The sequence below is a fragment of the Miniopterus schreibersii genome (assembly GCF_964146895.1).
Source record: "Miniopterus schreibersii genome assembly, chromosome: 5".
NCBI classification, from domain to species: domain Eukaryota; kingdom Metazoa; phylum Chordata; class Mammalia; order Chiroptera; family Miniopteridae; genus Miniopterus; species Miniopterus schreibersii.
In genome coordinates, this window is record NC_138106.1 from 31,258,924 (window position 1) to 31,285,817 (window position 26,894).

Here is a 26,894-nt window from a genome sequence, read left to right on the forward strand (position 1 = left end):
AAAAACACCAAAAAAACCCCACCAAAAAACAAACAAAACAAAAACAATGGAAAAAAAATCCTCGGGTGAGGATTAATCAAAAAAAAATAAAATAAAATTCTAAGCACTAGAGGGCCTAAGTTGCTAGTTGCAAGTTATAACATAAATTGCCAAAGCCCCAGTAAGTATCACTGCACAGCTCTCATGGACTAGGATGTGAACAGCAGTCCTAACTGGTCAGCCAGACTCTGTAGTTACAAACAGACTACTACACTACGCTGCTACATAACAGCTTCTAAACTCACAAAATTATTGTTTGTTGGGGTGAATTCTCAATCTGCTGTGAAGCAAAACAACAGTTTAGCTGCTGCCCTGCAACCCAATGAGTTATAGAAAACTGTCAAATTGTCTTGTTAAAACCAAGACACAGTGTGAAATACCAAACTATAACTAACAACAATAAAAAAGTGTGTGTATGTGGAGGGGAAATGAAAGGAATGAGGAGAGAGATTAAATCCATTTATCCATTGGTGAAGTCATGGTGTGTACTACCACGTGCTGGGCTGCACAGAAATCCCATGTTGAAGCCCTTACCTCCAGTACCTCAGAATGTGACTATTTGGTGATGGGATCTTTACAGAGGTGATTAAGTTAAAATGAGGCCAATAGGGTAGACCTTCAATAATCTGAATATAACCAAGTAATACCAGTGTTCTTATAAGACAAGGAAGAGACACACAGGATGCATGTGCACAGAGGAAATGCCATGTGAGGAGAGAGCCATCTGCAAGTCAAGGAGAGAGACCTCAAAAGAAACTACACCCACTGGTACCTTGATCTTCGCCTTCCAGAACTGTGAGAAAATAAATTTCTGTTGTTCCAGCCATCCAATCTGTGGTAATTTGTTATGGCAGCCCTGGCAAACTGATATACACCCATCTTATACCATAAATCCTTAAAAGCTCTCTCTTTGATCATTCATTAGAGACCTTTAAAAGTATTAAGTTCACAATTGCTAGGATCTGCCTTTCAATTTGCCTGTCTTTAGGAAGCCATCCTGTCCTGTAATTATTAAAGACGATGAAATTAACAGAATACGCTAGCTTTTTATAATCTTCTGCCCCCCCACTACCGCAGTCTCCTCATGCCCACCCTGCCCAAGAAACAGTCTCAGAAGCGGCACCCAAAAATACATTACCCTTAATTCCCACCTCATTAAAAACTAATTAAAATTCTACCACTGTTAGGTAATAATAACACTTTCATGTGTATAAAATATGATACAATGAAGGAAGGTACATTTTAAAACTTACTTTGAAGTCTTTGGCAATATACTTTAAAATGTGCATAAAGTACATTCTCAACTTTTGCAATCCTAAATCTGATAAGGTTTTACACAATTTTTGCTAGACTAAATGAAATCATGTTGACCAAATTACTTTTGTAAACTGTAAAGTTACATTAGGATTTAGAAACAATTTGATAATCTCAATAAGAAACACTAAACTCTAAATTAAATACATTATTTCAGCTTCTTTTTAATATAATACTAATCAAACTAAAAACAAAACAGCCCTAGCTGGTTTGGCTCAGTTGTTAGAGCGTCACCCTGCAGGCTGAAGGGTCCTGGGTTTGATTCTGGCTAAGGGCACGTACCTCAGTTGCAGGCTCGATCCCCAGCCCTGGTTGGGGTTTGTGCGGGAGGCAACCAATCGATGTCTGTCTCTGTTTCTGTCTCTCTCTCCCACTCTCTCTGAAAAGCAATGGAAAAATATCCTCAAGTGAGGATTAAAAAAAAAAAGTATAAAATCAAATTATTTGGCTGATATCTTAAAGCATTAATGACAACAGCTTATTTACTTTTCTGTTTATCAGCAGCCCTACAACTACGGTTTATCTGTCGAACACTTTAAGGATATCTTTTCATGGCTGCCTGTAATATTAAGTCCAAAGAGAAGAAAAGTAGTGTATTTCCTTACAACAAAAAATTCTACCATTTTTAACATTAGGTTAAACGCCGAGTTTAAGCTATATTTTTAAAGACCTAATCTCATTAGATAATTTTTACTCAAACTATTAAATAGAGGATATCCTTTTAGAATCAGCAAGTTTTTTAAAGAGGGTATCTTTAATCATTTGAATATTATGTCCTAATAAAAAGTCTACAGCATAACCCCCGCCCCAAGAGAAATAATGCACCTTTAAATAAAGAAGTAGACAAGATGGTTTGTGATGAGACATGAGCAGACACTGGCATTGGTTTTTCTGTTCCAATTCTGGTACATGAGCATCTTTTCAATAATTTTTTTAAGAGCATGCCTGGCAATGTATACATTTTATGTAAAGGGTAACTTATTGTTTTGTTTTTTTAAAATAGTATGGACAATTTTTACACTATGAGAATTTCTCCTTTTGGTTATTGTTTTTTAAAATTATTTGTTATCAGATTAATGGTCACCAAAAATCCAAAGTTGGTAAATCTTAAGAATTTAAAGTATGATTATAATTGGGAAGGGATTAACTTCTAAATTACTTTTCTTTCCTTCTTTCAATGTAATCCAGAGCTCACAGATATAATTTAAAGGTAACAAGATAGAGATATAATATCTCAGACTATATAGGATTTTAGACAAATCATATGAATCTTCTAGGCCTGTTTCCTCAACTATAAAAGAAGGAAATTGAAGTAGATGATTTCAGTTCTAAACTTCCATGATTCTAGTCAGTATAAGTATATAGGGTATTAGGTATGAATCTTGCAGGCCAACACAGAGTACCAGATCACACAGTGATTTTTAATAAAGCATTTTTCATAGCCTTACTAACAGAAGTGCATTAGAAGATTTTAAAAACTGTCAGAACACAGATGGACATCTCCAAGAATTAGGGTAAGGGAAAACAAATAAGCCCACCTCATTAAGAAACATGTAAGTACTTATTAGGACCAACTATCATTTATAAACATGACTTACATAAAGACATAGGCAAATGGTACAGCAAACCATTTATTCATTAGTAACAGACTTCTGATGACAATCATTTGTTTCAACTGTGACCAGGGGTCTGCAAACTATGGCCTGTATGTTAAATCCAACCCATCACCTATTTTTGTACAGCCCACAATACCTTGTGGTTTTCACAAAACAAAAACTGGATTTACAGAACATTTTTTAAGAGAGCATTTGCCATTGATTTGATGAAACAGAACACTAATTTTGAATCTCAATTAGGCAATTTAAGTCTCAGCAGAACTATACTGAGAACAGTAAACTAGCAACCAATACAAATCACCTTTAAGTTCAACTGACATTAGTTATTTCCTTTTTATACCCAATTTCTTTTTTACACCCAAAGGCCTCTGATGAGCTGCCTCACAACCCAGAGGTGGACTTCTACTTCCCAAACATATAAAAGGAGTAGCTGTTTACTCAGATGTCTTCTAAGATCCCTTTAAAATATAAAACTACTTGATTCAATAAATACGTGTTGAATGATTAAATAAAATTATAGTCAAGATACACTGTCAGAGGAATGAAGGAGGACAAGAAATTAAAACACTAAGGAACACAGGCTGTATTTCTGGTATATCTTTTTCAATTACTGAGCAGCAATGAGTCATAGGACTTAAGGCAAACCACTGTCAGTCTGGGAAGGAAAAGTCTGGAAACTCAAGTCAGGTATGAAAATAAAAGTCAAGCCCGGCCGGGCGTGGCTCAGCGGTTGAGAGTCGACCTAGGATCCAGGCGATCGGGGTTCGATTCCCAGTCAGGGCACATGCCTGGGTTGCGGGCTCAATCAATGACTCATCATTAATGTTTCTATCTCTCTCTCTCTCCCCCTCTCCTTTCCTCTCTCTAAAATCAATAAAGATATATTTAAAAAAACACCCACAAAAAAACAAAAAAAGTCAAGAAGCTAGTCCCCTCCCACGAGAAAGAAAAGCTCTGACTTTGTTTGAATGGGAACAAACATAAGAAAGGTAACAAAATTTTCTCGATTATAACAAAGTTATTCTAGCTCTGGAATAGGTATGTTATGAGAATATGAAAGACAAACAGCTAAAACTTTAAAAGGACAATCACATGAATGAATGGAAACTTTGCTGAAAACTTAGAAATTATAGACAAAATAAAGAGAAAAAGGTACCAGATATAACAATCTGATAGAGTTATAAATAAAAACTACCTATAACCACCTTTATAAAACAGTTTATTAGGTAAGAAATAGGTATTCCTTGATTTAAGCGAAAAAACTAAGACAAAATTAAGACTACTGGGTCCTAGTTTATCAAAACAAGTGTCCACAGATTGGTTATACTGGGAAAATTGTAGGGCAGAAGTAAAAATGTGCAGAGGATTGTTCCGGTGGCAGAAATGTGTGATTAATATAGATCAAGTGTCCAAATATGGGGGGGGGACGACACGGGACTGTAAAGAGATCAATGTTCATCCCAATGGGCAATCAATACTGTTCAAATCAAGTGAAGACAATTTAAAGCAAGTTTAGTACTCAGATAACAGACTGACACACACATGTGAGCGCACACACACACCAGCCATTGGGAAATATGGAAGACAAAGGCAAAAGCAAATGAAGTGGAAATTGATGACAGGCATGAACTGAAGTAGGCTTTCAAGTTTTACTGGGGGGAAAATGGGGGAAATCCACCATGAATGTCTCACAGCTCAGTTTTACAGTGTACCAAAAACAGCAGTAATAGCCTATTAGATTTTCTGTTTTTAAAAAAAGCCTAGGTAGGAACAACTCAAGCCCAGGTGACACCACAGCTCCACAATCACCCTGAGGTCCTGCTGCGTGTGTCCTCCTTTGTAAATAATCAGTCTGGTCAGGTTGTAGATCCCCTAACTGAAAATACAGATTGTTGGCAGTACCTTACTAAAAGATACTTCTTTCCATTTCATAGGAAATGTACTTCACTGCTAACACTGTTTAAAGTGCACAAAACTAAAAACTAGATTTATTATCTTCGTCAAGCCTGAGACATAGTTTGATCTGCTTTTTATTAAATTAGTATAGAAATTAGGTCTCACAGTGAGGCCTGCAGACCCATGGGAACAGTTCCCAAGACTTTTTAAGTGGTCCTCAAGGTACAAATTTTTATACTGTTACTAAAGCATTGCTTGCCTTTTTCACTGAATTGATGTTTGCCCTGATGTTATTAGGTAACAGTGGGTAAAATCAAGTCAGGAGCACCTTAATTTATCAGCAGTCATACTCTTCAGTACCATGCACTCAAAAAAAGTGACTCACAAAAATTCTTCACTGAAGAATGTCCCTGATAAAGCAGCCAAAAAAAAGCTTGCTTTTATTATTCTTTTTTCCTTCTTATTGACTTTATGAGAGGGACACTAAGTAACAAAATTATACAGGTTTCAGATGCACATTTCTGCAACACATCATCTGTACAGTACCATGCGTTCACCAGCCCAGTCAAGTCTCCGTCCATCACCATTTACCCCTCCCCCCTCTCCTCCACGCCTCTACCTCCCACCTCCCCGGCCCCTGGCAATCACCGTACTGCTGTCAGTGTCCATGAGGTTCTTCTTTTCTTTTTTGCTCAATCCCTGCACCACCACCACCCCCGAGAGATGTCTGCCTGCTCTCTGAGTCTATCACTATTTTGCTTGTTAGTTCATTTTGTTCATTACATTCCACATTTGAGTGAAATCATATGGTACTTCTCTGACTGGCTTATTTCACTTTGACCATAATGTTCTCCAGGTCCATCCATGCTGTCACAAAAGGTAATGTTTCCTTCTTTTTTATGGCCGTGTTGTATTCCATGGTGTAAATGTACCACAGCTTTTTTATCCACTCATCTACTGATGGGCACTTTGGCTGCTTCCAAATCTTGGCTATTGTAAATATGGAACAAAACATTCCTTACACATAAAAGTACTTTTGTTGCACACTAAAATGGTGATTGTCTCAAAGTAAAGCACTGTGCAACTGTTTGAATTGCAAGCTGTTCTAGCTACTTTTTTCATGGAACGGCACTTTTACTTCAAAGAACTGACAACGTATGGCTTTTCAGATTAAGAATTTAGCAGACATTTTCTTACAAATAAAGTGAAACTGTCACTTTAAAGAAAACAACTAATGGCATATGTTGGCAAGGGTAAAACTTAAGCTCTTAAGAGAAAATCAGTAGTATCTGGAAATTTTATCAGCCACCATAAGCTTGAGAGCTTCCAATACTCTAATGAGATTAGTGGTGATATTAATGAGTCTGATTTTTTTTTTATTGTATAATGAACATATGGAAGACCTGCAGAACTCAGTGAACAAATGTTTTCTCAATGGCCAGTACAGAATTATGCATGAGGAAACCATCCACTCAATGTTCAAGAGAGACCAATGGATTTTAATGAATACAATACAAAAAGTTCATTGATATAATTTCAGATGTGTTAAAACTAACCCTTAAGAAACTATCCACTTGTTGAAATTTCATGTAGTATCGAAGAACATCCAAATTTATTTAAAAAAATAAATTTTTATTTTTATTTGAAATATTTACAACTACTTATCTTTGTAAGGCCAGTTTTCATGTATTTCAACTACAATAACATATGTTAATATGTGACTGCAGAAGCAGATGCGAGAAACCAGCTGTCTTCTATTAAGCCAGAGATTAACAGAGATTTGAAAAATGTAAAACAATGCAACCCTTTTCATGAAAATTTTTCATTTTGAAAAATACCTATTTTTCATAAAATGTATTATGGATGGGGTTTACTGTTATGTTGAAATGTGTCAGTAATATAAAATTTCAGTTTTACTTTTTGATGCAGCAAATACCAATAGTTATCACCCACATAAACAAAAGTTCTTTGGAGTCAATAATAAATTAAGAATGTAATGGGGTACTAAGACCAAAATGTTTGAGACCTGATAGTCTAAAAATTGATTTCCTCCTGCAATACTGGTGGCTAATCTTTTTGGCAAAGTTCAAGAGTTTCCCTGAGGAAACAAACCTCTTAAACTACAATACTGTTCAGACTGTAACAAGGTTTCTATTGTTCATGTTGGAATACATATTAGGTACTCAGTACATTTATACCTAATAAACAAAAAAAGGTACTTAGAAAACATAAACATTCTCATGCAAAAGTTCTACTTTTGATAAAACATATGTAATCTACTAACTAAAACATGAAGGAGTGAAAATTATAAACCTTCTGAGACTATACCTCTGTGAATGGGTTCTTTATGGACATACCCACTTGATTCAATAATTTTACTGAATTGAAGTTTATCATTTATTCAACAAACATTTACTAAGTGCTAACACATGCCTGGCACTGTTCTAGGCCCTGAACATTGTAATAATGTAAAACTCCATTAATATAAAGAACAATATTGTGAAGAATGGGCTTCACAGGCAAATTCCAGGTTGCATTCCATTTCTTAGCAAGTTCTACTATACAAGCTGTAGAAAAGGTGTGGAGGCTGTGGTATAGAAGCAGTACCACCACATCACATCTCCTTCTCTAACAGTGCAGATCCACATATCCAGCAGGTTTGTCCAGCTTATCACTTGTGTTAAGTAGTAAGGTTCCAAAGGGCTGCAATACCTCTCCCACCAACTGAAACATGAAGGTGGTCTCTAACAGCCTTTATTTTCCAAAGAGAATGCATGCATGACTACAGGCAATGGCAGCCTTCCTCACCATTTATATGGAAACAGATAATGCAGGACTGGGGCCCTACAGATCTACTCAATCATATACTCAACCTGTTAGTCACATGAGAAGTAAGGAGAGGTGGACAGCTGAGCAACAAACTTGAAATTCTTTATAGTCAGATTTCCAGGTTATACCTGGTACAAATTCCATACATGCCCCTTTACACTCTGAGGACTCAAAAAAATGAACAGAGAAGATGTGGGGAGTGAATATCTAGGGAACAGAGGCACATCTGTGTTTAATAATGGCAAGTAACTGTTCCATACTAATTGTGCTACTCCTAATCATATCAATATCAAGCATAAGATTTTTGAAATCTTTGTATGTGTGAAGCCATTATTTGTCTGGTGGAGAAACCTACGCCTGGCAGAACTGCTTAGTAAATTCAGCTCCTGCTAGGATCTCCTAACATCCCTTTCCCCAGACTAGTCCCCTTACAGAGCACTCCAACACTCAGCACCAATCCATATCAACATCACTGAAAGTGAGACAGACAGATGGTTTATGCTTCACGGTGTGGTGCAAAAGGAAACAACAACAAAAAGACTTTATCGTCAAAGACTTACAAGTGAATTTAATCTAAGTACCACTTTACAGAAATTACAGAAGGACAGTGGAATGTGTTAGCAATTCCACAAGGATGCGATTAGCCAAATCCAGAATGTAGAATATTGATAGAACAAATGAATGTTTTCTACCAGTAAGTGGAAAAGATTTAAATTTAGCAACCAAAAGCAGTGTGTAGACTTTATCTGGATTCTGATTAAAACTATCTGAAATGTCATTTGGCAGACAAAAAACTTTTTAAATTCCCTTTACCACTACCAGTTTCTCCTAAGATTCAATGGGGGGGGGGGGGAGGGAAGGAGGGATGGATGGATGGATGGATGGATGGATGGATGGACGGACGGACGGACGGACGGACGGACGGGGTAGTGAGTGTAGAGACAATACAGTGACTCTTACTTCATATTCAACATGTATCCTGGTCTTTTAATCCTCACTTTGTTTAAAGATCCTGATTTGACTATGAAATATTGGGCAGCTTTGCTGTTTTCTCTGGAAAGTCAAACAGCTCCACAATGATGACTCGCTATGAGTTTATCTAGACATATTTCAAGGGTTTTCATCAAAAACACACCATTTACTATCAACTTGCTGATCAATTTACTGTTTCCCAAGTACAGGTATTAGAATAGAGTCTTATTCCTTCAAAGCAATGCAAGTGGGTGCCAGGTGCTCAAGAAATAGTTTTAAAGAAACAAAACCCTAAGGCAGAACAGTGAGACATACATACAGAGTGAATGAGAGAGAAAGAGAGCTTGCATGTGAGCGCACGCACTGAAGCCTCTCTTCTCATTCCTCTCAACCTCATCTCTTTCTTGGAAAAAGAAAGATATTTAGAGAAATGAAGATACTCTGTACACCCATAGATGTCAGCTTCATAATCAGTTTGATATACGCCAAAAATATTACATTAAGAAATGAATAATAAAGCTTTCTTGAATAGCATCTGGCAATCAGATATTTAATCTTTGTTTGATCTCTATCATGCAACTAAAAAGCCCTCTTTCTTGCACAATTTTCTCACATAAATCTCTGAAAAAATAGAAGAGAAATATTCTTTCAAAAAATATCAAGCTGCTTGGGCCATCAATCTCAGAAACACTCCACTTCAATTAAAATACCTAATGTTATAACAGTCATTGTTATAATAAAAATGTTATACATAAAGTATGTTATAATGAAACAAAGAGAACATCTACCCCTCTATTCTGTCCTGGTTACATGATCAGACAGCACTGGGTTATCTAATGTGAGAGGTGTTAAATCTATTCACGGCCAGGAAGGAGGAGTCTGGAATTATTTCCCTTTCACTGTTCTGTATGCTAGAAATACAAGAACAATCCTTCTTTTCCATTATGCAGTAGAAATGGGCTCACCATCTTTTTGTTGGTGGTGGTATGTTTGTGTGTGTGTGTGTGTGTGTGTGTGTGTGTGTGTGTGTGTGTGTGTTTTGGGGGGGGTCCCTCCTTATATTAGTGGTAAAGGAAGCTTTCAGGGCACTACAACAACAAAAAAGCAGCTGGGGTTAACAATGAAAGTATTCATTTCAAAATTAATTTTTTTATTTATATAGAACATTACTCTAAAGAAACAATACTGGATTGTACAATGTGTGGGGTAGGTAAGATTTTTCAAATACTGTGGCGACTCAACAAATACTCTAGGAATGGTAAGTTATTCACATTCATTCAAAAATGAAAGCTATGTAAGAGCAGGCATTTGAGCATTATTATTTACTACTGTACTTTCTGTCTGGAATATAGCCCAATTCACAGAAGGCACTCAATTATTATTTGCTGAAAGAAACAAAGCTCTTTCTTTTAAAAACCAAAAAATTCTCTTCAATGATGACTAAAACTCAATGTTCCTTTTCATCCATTCCCATCTTGATTCTCCATTACCTCCTCAAGTTCAATTAAGTTGTTATCTCCATTTATCTTGGGCCAAACACACTAAATATGAAGAAGAAGTTCCACACTCCAGTTTGTAGCCCACCAGTGGTTTTGCATAGTGTGGTATATCAAAATCACCTGTGGCACCTTTTTAAAAGTAATGTCATAAACTTCGTGACAATCCTAAAAGTCCTTAATAAAATTTTAGCAACTCAGAGGTACAGTCCAAGCATGTATAGTTTTAAAAGTTCCTCAGGTCATGCAAACCATGCCTTGCATCATGCCACATACTTAAAACTTCTCTATCTTTAAATCCTGTAACTGTCAAAACAAAAGCAAAGCATGTACACACACACCTCTTTTTTACAGTAACCTCCCTAAATCTCTGAGTTATGATCACCTCAATTACACTTGTCAGCATCCTCCAATCCAACATCATCCTATTGGACTATATCTGTTCTCCCTCCAATTTCATGTGAACCTACTGATCAGACATTTCAACAGCAAATCCTATGATCTTGACATTCAGCTCAACTAGTCCTGCCAATTCCACTCAAGCACTGTATCGTATGTAAACCCCAAACAATGATGGTATACAAAGTCATTCTGCCCCTTTGAGCCATTTGGCAATCATTTTATTATGTTTTGAGAACTTCCTTATCAAAATTTCCATTGTGGATTTTCAAAATTTTCAACTTTCCTCAAGGACCCCCATCTCACTGAAAGCTCCTCAATCAAAGGTGATTTCGCTTCTTTGGTAAAAGTTGTTAAAACTTCCTTGACTTTTTGTTTACTTCACAATCTTTATTTTTACTCACCATATGATTTTGTGCTGACTCTCTGAAGTAGGAAAAAAAGATACAGAAGAGGAAAAATTATCCCTACCATAGAATTTATTGGGCCTTCTAGCAAAATTACTCGCCCTTTATAAAGGAATTTAATACAATGGCTAACAAAAACAATAGCTTCTCTACCCCAGTACGAAGCACCTATAAATACAGATGAGAAAATACTCCTTTTACAAGAGTAAAAAACCATTAAATATTTACCAAAAATTAACAAAACAGGCACAGAATTAATGTGACTAAAAGTACTATTCTTCCTGAAAGATACAAAATGCGAGCAAAGGAAAAGGATGGCCTGCTGCAGACTTGTGCTGCCGTGATGACCACCGACCGAAAGGAAGGAAAAGTGGCTCACACGCTTTACTGTAAACAAAAACAAACTCCAGGCAGTTTTAGTATCTAAATATTTCAATAAATGTAGTGCACTTGTGTATGTATGCATGTACACATACAGACATACTTCACATACACATCTTAAACATGTAATAATACATGTCCAATCTAGAGAACAGGAAAATATCTTCTTAACAAAGACTAGAAACTTAAAAACTGCACAAAAAAAGACAGCCATATTTGAGTACATAAAGATTGACTAGTTATCAAGGAAAAAACATACCAAAGTAAAAAGGAGTAAAATTACACTTGTTAAAATTGGTAAAATAAGAGATTTGATATTTCTGTCAGAAATGTGGGGAAAGGTTATTCCCATATACTGCAAATGGAAACGTGAAGTCCTTTTGAAAAACAACTTGACAACCTTTATTAAAAGTAAACACAGCCCTAGCTGGTTTGGCTCAGTGGACAGAGCGTGAGCCTGCAGGCTGAAGAGCCCCAAGTTCGATTCTGCCCAAGGGCATGTACTTTGATTGCAGGCTCCATCCCCATCCGAGCACATGCAGGAGGCAACCAATCCATGTGTCTCTCTCACATCCATGTCTCTCCTCCCTCCCTCTTCCCACTCTCTCTGAAAAGCAATGGAAAAAATATCCTCGTGTGAGGATTTTAAAAAAAAAAAGGTAAATATATTAGACTGGGCCATAGACATGCCCCTTTTTTTCAGGTTCAAGTGGTAAAACAGTTAACAATGTCATGCAGTTCAACTAAGATATATATACTATACAACCTAGAGAAATAAAAGCATAAGTTCCTAAGGATGTTTACTTTAGAAACACTGTGTTTTAGTGGCAAAAAAATAAATAAATAAATAAATAAAAGGGATAAAATAAGTCCATTAAAAGGGAGTACCAAAATAAGATTGTGGCACATTAATAATATTCATGGATAATAAAACATTAAAAACAATTGATGGGGGAGGGGAAGAAAAATGGCACACTACAAAAACTATAATCACATTCACGTATTTAAGTAAAAGAATATGTGTATGTGTATAAAGAAGAAAATCTATTTTTGTTATTGTTAGTTTTGCTTTTGATCTTATGGATTCTAAATAGCTTTGTTACTAATCACCTCCAAATTCAAAGGGTTTTCATACTCCTTGACTCACACCACTTGCCATTTCCAGCATTTGAGAAGACTGAAAAGAAGAGTCTTTAAACTTCTAACATTTGGCTTCCTCACTTTCCTCTCTCCTCTCTCACTGGCTTTTCTTCCCCTGCCCTAATATGTGTCAAGCTGGCTTCTTTTTAGCACTGTGATCTTCACTCTACTTTCCCACTAATGACCTCTCCCACTCTGAAGAATTAGAAAACCACCATCTAACACATGCCCCTGCAATCTTTCCCACTCCAAGTATTCCAGCTAACTGAGGCACAAATCCTCCTTTCAGAACCTTATAATTCAGCATTATCAGGGGCAATTTATGCTCTGGGTCCCCAAATTTGTTTCTCCTCTTGCCTGTAACTATCACTGATTCCCATTCACCACACTTTAAACTTTAGTAATCATGTTGTATTTAACTTCCTATCTCAGCTTTTACCTGAAATTTTAATGCTATCTTCTATTACCTATGCAACACCATTTTCAGCCATGCCTTCCTTTCTACAGTTTCTATCACCCCTACTACAACAGTCTCAAAGCCTCCTAGTCTCTTCCTGTTATCTTCTGACACCCAGACATAAAACATAACTCTAATTATGTCATATATGTTTGTTGCTACCTATCGGCTTGCACATTCACTCTATTCAGCCAGACACCTAAGTTCTCCAGTCTATGGTCTCAAAGTATCTATCTAGGCTCAGAGCACCTTTGTACCCTTCAGATGAGCAGAGATCTTCCTCAACTTACAATGGTGTTATGTCCCAATAAACCCATTGTAAGTTGAAAATACTCTAAGTAAAAAATGCACTTCAATACACCTGATGTACTGAACATCATTATCTTAGCCTAGCCTACCTTAAATGTGCTCAGAACACTTACACTAGTCTACAGATGGGTAAAATCATCCCTCTGCTGCTGTCCAATGTCACGAGAGTATCATGCCACATGTACGTGGGAAAAGACCAAAGTACGGTTTCTACTGAATGCTTTTGTTTTCACACCATTCTAAAGCCGAAAAATTTTAAGTTGCACAATCATAAATTGGGACCATGTGTGTTATCTGTGTCATTCTAACATCCTGCAAATTTCCATTCCTGCTTTTTAGCTCTTTGTTCCAACTACAAGTGTTGAAATTCTTCTGTTCTTCTTCAAATGCCATCTCCTTATGAAGCCTATTCAAATACCAACATTAAAGATGGCTGGGTACTTTCCTCCTAGATCCCAAAGAATAGTTTTATTTACTCTTTTCAAAACTGGGCAATAGTGAAAAGATTACTAGACTACAAATCAGAATGTTGATGTTTTCTTTCAAATGCTACTGCTCTTGCATAAATCAAAGACATTTTAAATTCCCTGAGCCCCCGTTCCTTGTTCTGTAAAATAAAAATAAAATCTAATCTACAAACCTCAGGGGTAGGTAGAAATGCACGGAAAACCAGTTTATAATCTAAGTGTTAACACTGTTATTATATTACCTTTTATTATGCATATCTGTTTTTCAACCACTACCAAATTATAAGCATTTAAAAGGCAGTCTGTTCTTTATAGCCTAACATTCAACACATAGTAGCTATTCAAATATTTTTTTAAACCTTCATAAATCATAAAATAGCTCTCATGCTCCAGCATAAAAAATATATAATCTAAGCACAATTTATATACAATTATGCCTTGATCAAAATAGAACATTAATAACCCTTGTCCCCACAGATATCTTTTCAGGGAAACTACTGTCACATAATACATCTAGACCTCTTATTTAGTTCACCTGAAACACAATTAGTTAACTGGTAGGTAGGCAGGGACCCTTTAACATGGCGGATGAATAACTAAGCAGTCAAAGCATCTGCCTGTGTGACTGTGCTGGTAGTATCCGATCCCATCCAACAAATTTATCCAAGATTCATAGTGGAGCATTCGTGCTTTAGTTTACCCTAAAATTCTAAAGGTTGACACCGTGGTTATTTCAGTGACATAAAACTGTGTGTTTTTTTTTTTTAAAGAAAATATACAAGAGAAGCAATGTTAAGTTTCGTTAAGCTGAAACATTTTATTTTTTCTTACTCTTTTACCAAAGCAAAATTATGGACAATGTTAACAAAAAATAAAAATAAATAAAAATGAAAGGGAGAGTGGAAATGACTCTTTTAGTCCTACAGAAATCTGTAAATCATACCTTAAGAGAACTTGAAAGTCCTTGAGTTACCCTTGAAAACTACGTAAGCCTATAATACCTTGTTAAACCAGAAAGCAAGAAAGCTACCTAAACCTACTAGGGTCTTGTCTAAGGACACAGAAACTATCTTAAAGAAGCTATCACTAGCCAAAAATGGAACAATTTTAGCATCAACAGAGATCAATAACCTAAAACACAAATGTGTTTAAACCCATGAGGTCATAAGATAAACTATTTTTACTGCAATTATGTCACACTGTTGACTAGTATTTCTTGGCATTTTATCTCACGAAAAATGTATCATATCTGCTCTTAGATCTCATATCCACACTCTTATACTTGTCATCCATTTTTTAAAAAAGACATTTATGACTCTACAAATCATTCCTGTTTTAAATTTTAATCTACTATTGCTATTAGTGCCTGATAAGGCTACAGGAGTTACTGATAAGAAACCTTCTTACTAAGAGTTAACTCTTCAAAATAATGGTCAAAAGCTAAGTAGTAGTAGCAAAATAAAAAGTCACGAGTAATTAGACTGTTATGGATTAAAATAGACATGGGTAAAAAAAATAAAATGGAATGTTTGACAGGAACGAACAACAGCAGTTATGAGAGAAGCAAATCACTTTGTGTGTTCATGTAACAACAATAAAAAAGCTCACCCTGTGTGTGATGTTGCTGAGTTCCATAAACAAACCTCAGGCAGCATGATGGAACAGAGAGTCCTAGACTGAGTCAGGAGGCCTCTGTTCTAGCCCAAGGCCTCAGTTTCCTCATCTGTAAAATTAGGGTGCTGAATTAGATAATCTGAAAGGGCTCCTCTAGTTTTAACATTGAGGGATTCTACGGACGAATTTAAGAAGCAGTAAAATGTAGGACTTTGTTAACAGTGAAGTTTAACTGTTAACATTGGAAACAGCAGGTGGAAATGAATGAAAAGAATTTTCATAAAATTTTGAACTGCAAAAGGCAATTACCTAACTCATGACAGCTGTAAAGGTTTTTATGATTTACCAGCCTTAAGTGACCAAATTATGACCGGAAAAAATCTATTCACCTTTGGCTAGCCAGACCACCCAAGTAAATCTAGAAAATAGTACAGGAACACCTTTGGGCTAGTAATGACTTCAAGTATAAAGTGTTGCATAACTGTCCTCAGTTAAGTAACTGAACATAGAGTAAAATGACAATAAAAATAATTAAACAATTATTCAACTTTAATATGCAATAAAACAACAATTATGCTTGTGATATCCTTTATCAGTAGTGTATTTTTCCTATGCAATAATTTTTTTCTGGTTAGGCCTCAAAATAGAACCTGGTTTCTCCTTTTGGCAACAAGGCTAACTGAAATAAATGACCCCCCTACTGCGGGGAAACATACACAAAAAAGGTGCCTTTGTGTTTAAGTTTTCTATGCTGAAAGAATCTATCAGTAACAGATAACAGAAAGGCTCTGGTGCCTCAAAAAATGGTGGTTTTCTAACAGTAATTTCCTAAATACAATTAGCTGCCTGGTCCCAGCTAATCCTCCAAGGTCTAATAAATTGAATTGTAAGTTTTAAATTCATAGGTCAAGCTGATATTCTACTTTAAGTTTTGTTTATTTTTTGTTTATGTTGATGCTATAGTTCTGACCTGGCAGACTTAAAACTCCAGGGACATGAGAACCAATCAGCGTATCTCAACAATCAAAACTCTATCACAGATGTCTATTCACTCTATTAAAGGTGTACTGTCTACCATTAAAGGATATAAAGATATAATGAAACATTCAGTGAGAAAAAAACTTGTTTTCAAAGCTTGTTTTATGCAAATTACCTAAGGGATTATAAAATTACTTGGCATCCACACAATACATTAATTATTCATTTGAACATCTCACCTTGGCAATACAGTATCTAATATGTTATTCAGAATCACTAATAAAATTTCTCTCTCAAATTTTAGAAATAAAGGCAAAAACAAAAGTCTTCATGGTAACGAAATTTGATATTGGCCAGTCTAAAAATGTTTGTGACATACATGTGTCTGAGATAGAAAATCTGTGAAACAATTTCCCTTTGTATTGAATATATTTTCCATTTTAATTTGGGTATTTCGGTTTATAATCCTAATAAGCTGATTAAAATACCTTTAAACTTAATGGCAAACAACAGAAATCAGGATGGACATGCAGAGCATAATGTAGCGCAGCTGTTCTAGAACTTTCTCAGTCTACCTTATCTCCTCCTTCCATGACTTTTTCAGAGAGAGAGTTAAACATTAGCTTATTTACTAATAAAAATACTATTACTAATGATAAGATACTATAATTAGTATTGTTTTTAGCCAATATTGTACAGTGTGAAACAGCTCCTACAAAAGTTTAGGGCTGAACTGCTGACTTGGGTAAAATATTCTCCTCAAGGGTGGTACACCAAGATCAGCAGTGAAAGAAGAATGTGATCTTTAAAATAACTAGTTGGTATGTCATGTGAAGCCCAATAGGGTGTGTCCCTCACTAAATTTCTATCTGTAGAACATAAGTATATCTGTAATTCTTTCCACCAATTATAAAAGTCAGCACACAATTTTCTCAAAGACCAAAATATCTCAGATATCAATAACACAGAATTCCTGGAACAATATAAATGGCTAGAGCTGAGCACAACATAGCAGCCCATTTGCTTTGAGGAAGTTATAATACCTAGGAAAAAAATGGTATTTTATTATTGCAATGCCATTGGAAAGATAAAAGAGATAAAAGACCAAAAATAAGTCCAAATATGACTATTTTAGGTCACTAGAAAAATATGGAGCCAATATAATATCAAGTAATTACATATAACGTTTCATTTCCTAAACTTTATTAATAACTGCTTAGTTTTGTTGAAAGTTTTCATTTCAGGATTGGGGAAGAAAAATTGGGCTATAAAAAATTAAAATGATCAAATTAATGGTTAAAAATATCACATCTAATAATTACAGTTTACATTTTAATTTTATTTTTCTTTCATTCTCATCCACTTATGACTTATTCTGATATGTACATTTTTAAAATTCAGCCTATCAGATTAGATTTCCTACGAGTAAATTAAATGAGAAAAAATTTAGTATTTTCTAGTGGTTGTACTTAATATTATGTCAGTATGTTTTAGTAGCACTATATTTGTCTCTCAGAAGTCTATAAAAGAACCACAAAATGCTGGAACAACGATCATTTGCTTTTCGACCCAACAACTCATTAACATATTGTTAACCATATTCCTAAATTACAGATTTTTAAAAACAAATTCTAACCATCCAATCTAGCTAACAATTCTAGCATAAAAATGAAGCAGCCTTCCTTCCTTCTTTGAAAAATGAATACAATGCACTAAAAAATGTGTCCTAAGACATACTTCATAAATGACAATTGGTCAATTAAAAGAATGGAAAGAGAATCTAGTAATTTTCTCTAATAGCATTTTCAAAACTTGTTCAAAATAAGCAACCCCGGGGATTCCATCTCCCATTAATCGTACTTGACTCTGAGCATACTCTAATTATGTATCCATTCCCTCAGAATTTATGTATTATAAATTATCTTAATGAGTCTTTGCTGTGTCACTTTGAAGTAATCAAATTATTGTGTGGATATGTTTTGTCTTCTCACTTTTATTGTTTATATTTCTGTATCTTTACGCATCCTAAACAGTTCAGAGCTCAGTCCACAGGCAGAAAAATGTCACGGATCAACTCAAACTATTTTCAAATTTAAAGAAATAATATCAATTTTGATGATAGCCACTGAAAATACGTTAACAAGAGAAATCTGGTTTAGAGAAATACTACCTACTAGTATCTTTATAACATCATAAAAATTTACAAATATTACGAAAAATTCAAAGAACTGCACAGAGAATATTACCACAGCCACCACCAAGACTTTAAAATCAACATTTCCTTGTATTTGTTTTCCCCACATCTATTAATGGGTATTAGTTTTTGCAGACTTTTGAAAGCAGCTGCAAACCTCAATATAATTTCCCATAAATTTTTCATCTTGGCTATCATTAACTATAGTAAAATAATATGGTCTTTCTTTTAAAGAAAAATTTACACAAAATACAATGGATACATGCTAGATGTACCATTCAATGAGTTTAGACACATGCACATGCTCAAGTAATCGAATTTCCTAACAGAATACAGGTCATCGCCACTGCCCTAGAAAGTTCCCACGCGCCATTTCCCAATTAATCCCTGTCCCCACTACCCAGGCGTCCAGTTCTGGGCCATGACAACTACAAGTTCCCCAACATAAATTAGTTCTGCTTCCTTCACCCCATCTTTTGAACAGATAAAATCTGCATGCTTTTGTTTTTAGAACATCATATAAATGGAATCATACATTATTGTCCTGTTTTATGTATGACTACCTTCGCTCAGCATAATGTTTCAAAGCTGCTACAGGCATCAATAAATAACTTGTTCCTTTCCCTTGCTCAGTAGTATTCTGCTGTACAAAGACAGCAGGGTTTGTCTGTGTATTCTCCTGCCGACACACACCTGAACTGTTTCGAGGCTCCGGGTAAGCCCTGTGTCTGGCAGAGGTTATGCACAGTACTTGGTAACCCACCCCTGTGGTTCAGGGATTTCCCCCTGCCGCCTCCACGGCTCTGCAGCGGCTGTGTAGTTCTGAACTCTGATTCCTCAAGCCAGTAAGACTGCAAACAAGCCAACAAGAGCCTGTCCTCAGGCAAAACCATCAAGATGAAGAAACTCACTGAAGGCTAGTCCAGTTTCTACTTGTTTTTGTTTGTTCTACAGTGTTCTCATAATGTTTATTTCAAACATTATCCAGACTGTAGTCAGGGTCTGTGGAAGCATTTGTCTGATGGAAGCCAATGCTCCATTTTTTTAGTTATACTGCCCTATTATTCTTCTGAATACACTTGCTACAGACTGTAACTGACATACCTATTTTGGGGTTGTTGTTGTTTTCCTCCTCAATAGCTTGATTAAGCCAGTTCCTTGGATTAAAAGAGCCAAACTAAACCAGGAAAATAGGTCTCTGGGAGCTGGAGAGCATGAAAGCTGACGGAGGGGATCCTGTACTTCTGTGTATGAACGAACAAAGTCCCAAGTTCATCGGAGGGTGTTTAAGCACAACACATCCAAAGAAGCACAGATTTTAAGAACTAAAGATATCAACCACTGTTCAGGTCCCACACTAATCCTGACTGGTACACATGGGAAACTGACTCAAAGCAGCTTAGCAAATTCTTGAAAAGTTAAGGAACAAACATTGGAACCACTGCCCACACCACACAGGAGAAAGGACTTGTAGTCTAAACCAGTTATAAAGTTTCCATTTGTTTCTTTTTATACTTTCATTTCAAGTAGAGGGTGGATAAAGTAGCTGCCTTAATGTCTTTCATAATCCTCCTGTCTGGATTATATCAACATTGGCATCTGTTACTGCCTTTTTCTTTCAGAATTGTTCAAATTTTCCCGATTCTTTGTATGTTGAGTAATTTTTTTATTGTATCCTCTTGGGAGGTGACTTGACAAGATACTAAATGTAGATAAAGGAGAGCAAACACTGAACAATTGATCTTTCTGAATAAGACAATGCAAATAGATGGGGGAAAAGTCTAATTTTAATTGAAAAATTTTTTCCTGACAGTTTGCATCTTTAGTTTTTAACAGTAATGAAAACACCTAGAGATCGCAAACCACGGCGTTTTTATCCTATTATTCTATCTCCTCCAGAGATCCTGTGAAAGCTCTCATGATTAACCTTTGAAGAATATTCAGATTCTATATAATTTGTATGACAGAATTTTTTTTAAATGCTGACAACGTAACTATATAATGTAGTCCCATGATCTAATTTTAGGAACCCTCTGAGGGTCATTCTAGTTTCCCCAGATCTTAGCTTTAGCCAAGTTTTCACTGTGCTAATTACTTGTTTCTGGCAAATAAGCAGAGTATATAGGTCAGGGAGCTGAGACTAGCAAGGTCTATAACAATAGTGTCAACAAATATACAATGCAGGACATAATGCAAAACCCATCATGTTAAATTTTCTACAGACGTGAAAAATTTTAAAAGAAACAGATGGCAGCTGATTTTAGTAATAAATTGTATTTAACCCAATATATCAAAATATTTTTTTCGTATAATCAATATTTTGAAATCGAGATTTTACTTTTAAAAAAGTATCTTCAGATTCCAGCATGCATGTTATATTTGCAGCACATCTCGACTATGACTAGTCAAACAACTACACATGAGTGGTGGCTACCACACTATTCAGCACAAGTCTACATGTGGAGGTGAAGGATGAGGGGAGGGAAAGCAATGGAAAACAAGGGTCAAGGTGTCTCAATGAGTAATCTGCCTTATATACACACAGAAACTATATGCTGGTGGTGGTGATGAGGTCTACCCTGTTACATGGCAGGAACAGAGACCAGAGAAAGTCTGTTTTTGAAATAAATATCCATCTCCACTACGGGTAGCGCCTAAAAAAAAGGGTAGATGCTTATGTATCACTTCAAAATAAATGCATTAACAAGTATTTACTTTTATGAAAGCCACTGTCAAAAAGGCTCCTTTGGCCAAGACAATGTAAGCATCCATAGGAATATGAATAACAACTACATGCAATAAATGTATCAAATATTTAAACCCACAAACTCACAATGACATCTTAAAAATCCTCATTGGTCTGCTTTTCCAGGATTCTAGGAAACAACTCAGTACTTTGAAAATTAGTAAGTAAAGGAAAGAATCAAGTACTTAGTATGCCTTTTCTGTGCCAACTGTGCCAAAGGGTAACCGAATATCTGACCAGGGAAGTTTCTCTTTGTAGAAATATTACAGATAAGAAAGACTTGATAAAATTAGGATGTCAACATTGTGTACACTCATGGAAATAATGGATCAAGGCAATGCTCAGCAATGGCCACCTAACATAACAGAGATAACCAGATATTACGTGTTTCTTCATGTAATTACTTAGTACCACCCATGAAATATTATGCCACCCTAACCCTCCCCTCCAAATAAAGCAAAAAAACACAAACAAAACTGAATTAGGTTAAGCTTTTAGATCTAACTACCAATTTACCAAAATATACAAGTGAAACAGAGGCATTTTACTACAGGAATGCAAGTAATAAAATATAGAATGTGGAAACCTTACAGGGCTTCCCTTTTAGGGAAAACCCTGTAAGGTTTCCACATTCTGTATTAATAAAGAGCTAAAAGCATAAGCTGTACATGCAAACCAAATGTAATATATGGATTTTGCGATTCTGTAAAAGTATTATTTATGAGGAGATGAGGAAAGAAACTAAATGAATATACAATGATATCAAGATATTACTGTCACCACCTCACACCCATTAGGAGGCCCACTATCCAAAAACCCAAACCAAACATAACCACTCACAGAAAAGTACTGGCAAGAATATAGAGAAATCAGAACTCTTGTACACTATTGCTGGGAATATAAAATGGTGCAGCCACTTTGGAAAACAATATGGAGATGCCTCAAAAAATTAAAACTAGAATTACCACATGATCCAGCAATCTCACTTCTGGGTATATAGCCAAAAAGATTTGAAAGCAGGATCTCAAAGAGATACATGCTCACCCATGTTCATCACAACATTCATTATTCACTACAGTCAAAGGTGCAAGCAACCCAAATGTCCACTGACGATGAATAAAGAAAATATGATACACACACATGCAACGGAGTATTATTCAGCCTTTAAAGAGGGAAATCCTGCTACATGCTGTAACATGCATGAACCTAGACAACATTATGCTATGCTAAATAAGCCAGTCACAAAAGAAAAATACTGTACTTATATAAGGTAGCTAAAGTACTCAAACTCATGGAAACAAAAAGTAAACTGGTTGTTGCTAATGGCTGGGGAAGAGAGAGAAATAGAAGCTGTGGTTCAGTAAGTACAGAGTTTCAATTTTGCAAGACAAAAAGTTTGAGAGATCTGTTATACAATAATGTGAATAGTTAACACTCCACATACTGCACACTTAAAATTAAGATAAATTTTATGTTTTTACTACAATTTTAAAAAGTATATTTAAATTCCTTTTCAAATAAGAAAAATTATTGTCAAGTTTTAAAGTATGGTAATGGTACTGTATATATTTTTAAATAGTGCATATCATCCATAAAGGCATACTAAAATATTTATGAATGAAATCATGTGATATAAGTATTGGCTTCAAAATAATCAGGTGTGTTGGGGTATAAATGGTAACAAGATAGTTAAATGAAACAAAACTGGTGACTTGCAGCTGGGTGAGAGTTTATTGTGCTATTCTCTCTACTTCAGTGTATGTTTGAAAATTTTCACAATAAAAAGTTACAATAGTAATACACATTGTTGGTATTAAGGAAAATAATTATAGAAAGTAGTATAAAGCATTCCTATAGGAAGGTAGCTGTAAATCATGATGATTTAAGGTGCAATTAGAGTTAAAATAACTTGTACCTAGGCAAGTGAAGAGAGAAACAAAAATGAATGTTATGAATCCCTCATAGTTATTTCATCAAGAACAAAGTTGAGGGCGGGTGTGGGGGCGGTAGAGTTAACTGTTCCCACAAAGCACTCCTTTATAGCATGTTCAGAGAAAATAAAAAGATGAGACACTACATAGCACAGGCATAATGCTATAGCACTTTTCAGGTCCAAAGAAAAACCACCATTCTGGAGCAAAATCTGTAATTTACAAGCAAGCATTGCATGCAAATGTGTAGAAATGGCTTTTGTATCCTCAGCTAGACTACAAGCAAATTTGTTGTAATCTTGTCCTTCATCTTTAATACACAAACACATATATAGAACACTAACATAAACAAACATAAATTTCTGTGATCATGGCTTAAAAATGATTTTCAACGATTTTCAACAAATTGGCAAACATGAGATAATCTGATTTAAAATACAGTCTATGAGCTGTTCCAAAAACAAAACAAAGCAACACACAGCCTATGTGAGCAGCACACTTAAAACTTCACTTGAGGACAGGCACTTAGAAGAGACAGCCAGTTGCATAGGAACCTGCATCTCAGACACCAAATGCCTGTGCAACTGATTCTCAGGGGAGACATGTCACAAATAGTTAAGACTATAACAACCTAGTAAACTAACAGGTTTCAAATGTGAATGTCAAACAAAACACCAAAGGGAGATACTCCAAAATGCCAAAGATGATTTACCATGGAGCTGCTTCTTACAACAGAAACTCTGTAGTGCTCCAGAGGAAAATAGCAGATTTAATGATGGTTAATGAGTCACCCAACCACCCTAAAGGACCCAGCAAGTATTTCATAAATTAATGAATACTTCGAGTTAGGTAAAAACAGAAAAAAATTTCTATTTTCCCCAACATTCTCCATTAACTGAGGGGGGGGGGGCATAGTGGGAGCTAGAAGTCATTTTTAAGAATTCAAAAGAGCCCGGCCGGTCATGGCTCAGTGGTTGAGCATCGACCTAGGATCCAGGAGATTGGGGTTCAATTCCCGGTCAGGGCACATGCTCGGGTTGCAGGCTCGATCACCAGTCGGGGGCGTGCAGGAGGCAGCCAATCAATGGCTCTCTCATCACTGATGTTTCTATCTCCCCCCCCCCCCCCCCGCTTTCCTCTCTCTGAAATCAATAAAGATATATTTTAAAAAACAAAAACAAAAAACGGGCTTTAAAAAAAAATTTCAAAAGATAGTTTAGGCAAAGGACATCCTTCTCTTATCAACATACTGACAAATCCATCTTTAAAATGAATCTTCTCTTTGCAATATTTTCACAGATAACTTATCTCACCCTTTTAGCCTGGTTCTAGTTAATTTTTAGTTTTTATTTCATAGTGATGCACCTACCATTTCCCATAAAATTCTATAAACCCTTTATCAGTTTCTATAGCTCCCTGATTTAACGTTTAAAGTAAAAATTTAAGTAAAAATTAAAAATTTTGATGATGCACTACTTTAAAATAGAAGATATTGTTTAAGTAATTAATTGGGGGGGAAACAAAAACAAAAAGCAAAAATTAATTCTCCTGCTAGTCATTAATCCCCAAACTATACAGCAATAGGTAAGGAATTACCTATTTACATTTAGGTAAGAAGTTACTTTTTGTAAGGGAGAATCATCTGAACTCTAATTAACAGTGATGAGATCATTTTGCCTACAGCTAGAGCTAAACTTTAGAAATTTAGACCAATTCTATCATCAAAATTTATGAGTACTTGACAAAAGTCATCCAAGACACACACAAGAAAAAAAGCAAATCCCAACTCCTACAGAGCCCAGTGGTCTTTCTGCTGTATAACACAGCTGACAGATTTTTATTCCACAGAGAAAAGCTTTTAAATGATAATTTTAAATAGATAAAAATGTTTCTCCTGAAAATTATTAACTAGTGAAATACAGGCAGAATTTCAGCCATTTAATTCACCATTAACTATAAATATAGGGTGCCCCAAAAACATTTATACACACACCTTGAGTAATTATAAAGTCAGGGTTTAATAAAATACATTTCATTTTCAAAATTGAGCTATCAGCTCTTAAAGTGTGTATACATTTTTGGGGGACACCTTGTATTAGGATAAATGCAATATGCAAAACAGACTATTATATAAGAGGATAGACAAAAACATGAGCTCTTACTGCTGTTATAACTTAAGTTTAACATGAAAATTCTGTTGACAAAATACAGTCTACTTGTTAAAATACAGAATTATCACTACATGATACTTTACGTCTTGATAACCATAACCAAGAGGTTATAAAACCTACAGATAATGAAAATCTTCAAAGGGTTTGCCTCTTTTTAATACTAAATACATAAAAACTATTTTAAGTACCTTAAATTACATATTAAAAACAAACATTTCTTTAGTTTAGTAGCACATGTACATTTTGTGAGATTGTGAGAAACTTTCAAAATCCTTAACAGATTCTTAAAAATAAGTGAATACTAAAAAGAGCAATGAAAACAATCTAACATTCAGAGTGGGAATTCTTACCATTGGCAGTGCATTGATGTGGGGATGTACAACTGAATATCCGGTCCCGCCAATCACAAGTTGCTGCTGCTGAGAAAAAGAAAAGTAAAATATTCAGTGTGCCCTGAAACAAGCTCAGTTTAAAAGATTCCTCATGCCAAATTCTACACGTATAAAATACTCTTCATTTATGTCTTCAAGGTCTCCACCAGTGACTATCTTTCTCCCCCTAAGCAACTGTAATCGTAAACAGCAGCAGCAACTTCTAAATGCACAGCATACGGCAGCACTGCGTCTTTATAACACTAAAAGATTGACACAATAAACAAAACAAGACTCAAGAGATCAATCTGCACAAACTGACCCACATTCAACTCAACTCATGCAAATATTACTTTAAAAGAGCCTAGTATAGTATGCTAACAATCTACGATCATGAGCCATGAAGAATAGCACTCAACTTATTTTCTATATATTCTGTTTAATAAAGAGAAATACATGATTGGTTTTGAAACCATTTCAATCAAAACTTATTAAACTTTAATCTCTTCAGAGTTTACATTTTATAGAGCTTACCCAGTTCTCCTCGATTGCTAAGTCACAGCACATTATCTCCCATGAACCTTTTTTGTAAATATACAAGTGGTTTCTCATACACCCTGTCAGTGGTGACTGTTTCTGTCAAGTTCCTGTCAGAGCACATGTTGACGGCACAGAAAGAAATGTAGGAGCTTTACCTCATACACCTAACAGGTAAATTAAGTCAGGGAACACTAGAAAGATAACTCAGCAAATACATGGAATAACTCAGAAAGAATTTAATCCCTTGAAGTTTGCTCCCCTCAGATTTTATCTTTACTGGACTGGAACTCTCATTTGTGCTGATTGCCAACTCCACCGCCATATACTGAAACTTCAGTTCTACTATGTAACTTAAGTTACAAGGAAATCTAGAAATTAAAATAACATTTATTAAGCATGTCACACATTTAAATGAAATTATAGATGGTTATATCAACATATACTATCCCAATAGCTTCTGGTGTTTCAAGAGAGAGGAATGAGCCCAAGGCATTTTGGTACAAGACACTTAGGAGCTAGTTGGTAGATCCTTTCTACCACCTACTGAACAAATTTTCTATAGATATCATGATTGAGTCCAAACAAAAATTAGATTACTGCTAGGCTCTGTTTACCCCCAGAGTTGTT

The 26,894-nt window shown here is 35.5% G+C and overlaps 1 protein-coding gene across 7 annotated transcripts in view; it reads right to left on the reverse strand.

The window, feature by feature from the left end:
* Nucleotides 1-26,894, reverse strand: part of TBL1XR1 (TBL1X/Y related 1) — a 137,945-nt gene that overhangs the window by 42,509 nt on the left and 68,542 nt on the right. For 3 of the 7 annotated variants that reach the window (XM_081137691.1, XM_081137696.1, XM_081137692.1), the window contains exon 2: nt 25,707-25,775. Coding sequence is in view for 1 of the 7 variants with exons in the window: in XM_081137695.1 (XP_080993821.1) it covers nt 25,707-25,709 (3 nt within the window). In the remaining 6 variants the exon portion in view is untranslated. Of the gene's footprint in view, nt 1-15,330; nt 15,419-25,706; nt 25,776-26,894 lie in introns of those variants that run through there. The other 4 variants (XM_081137694.1, XM_081137697.1, XM_081137695.1 and 1 more) reach the window with 3 other exon arrangements.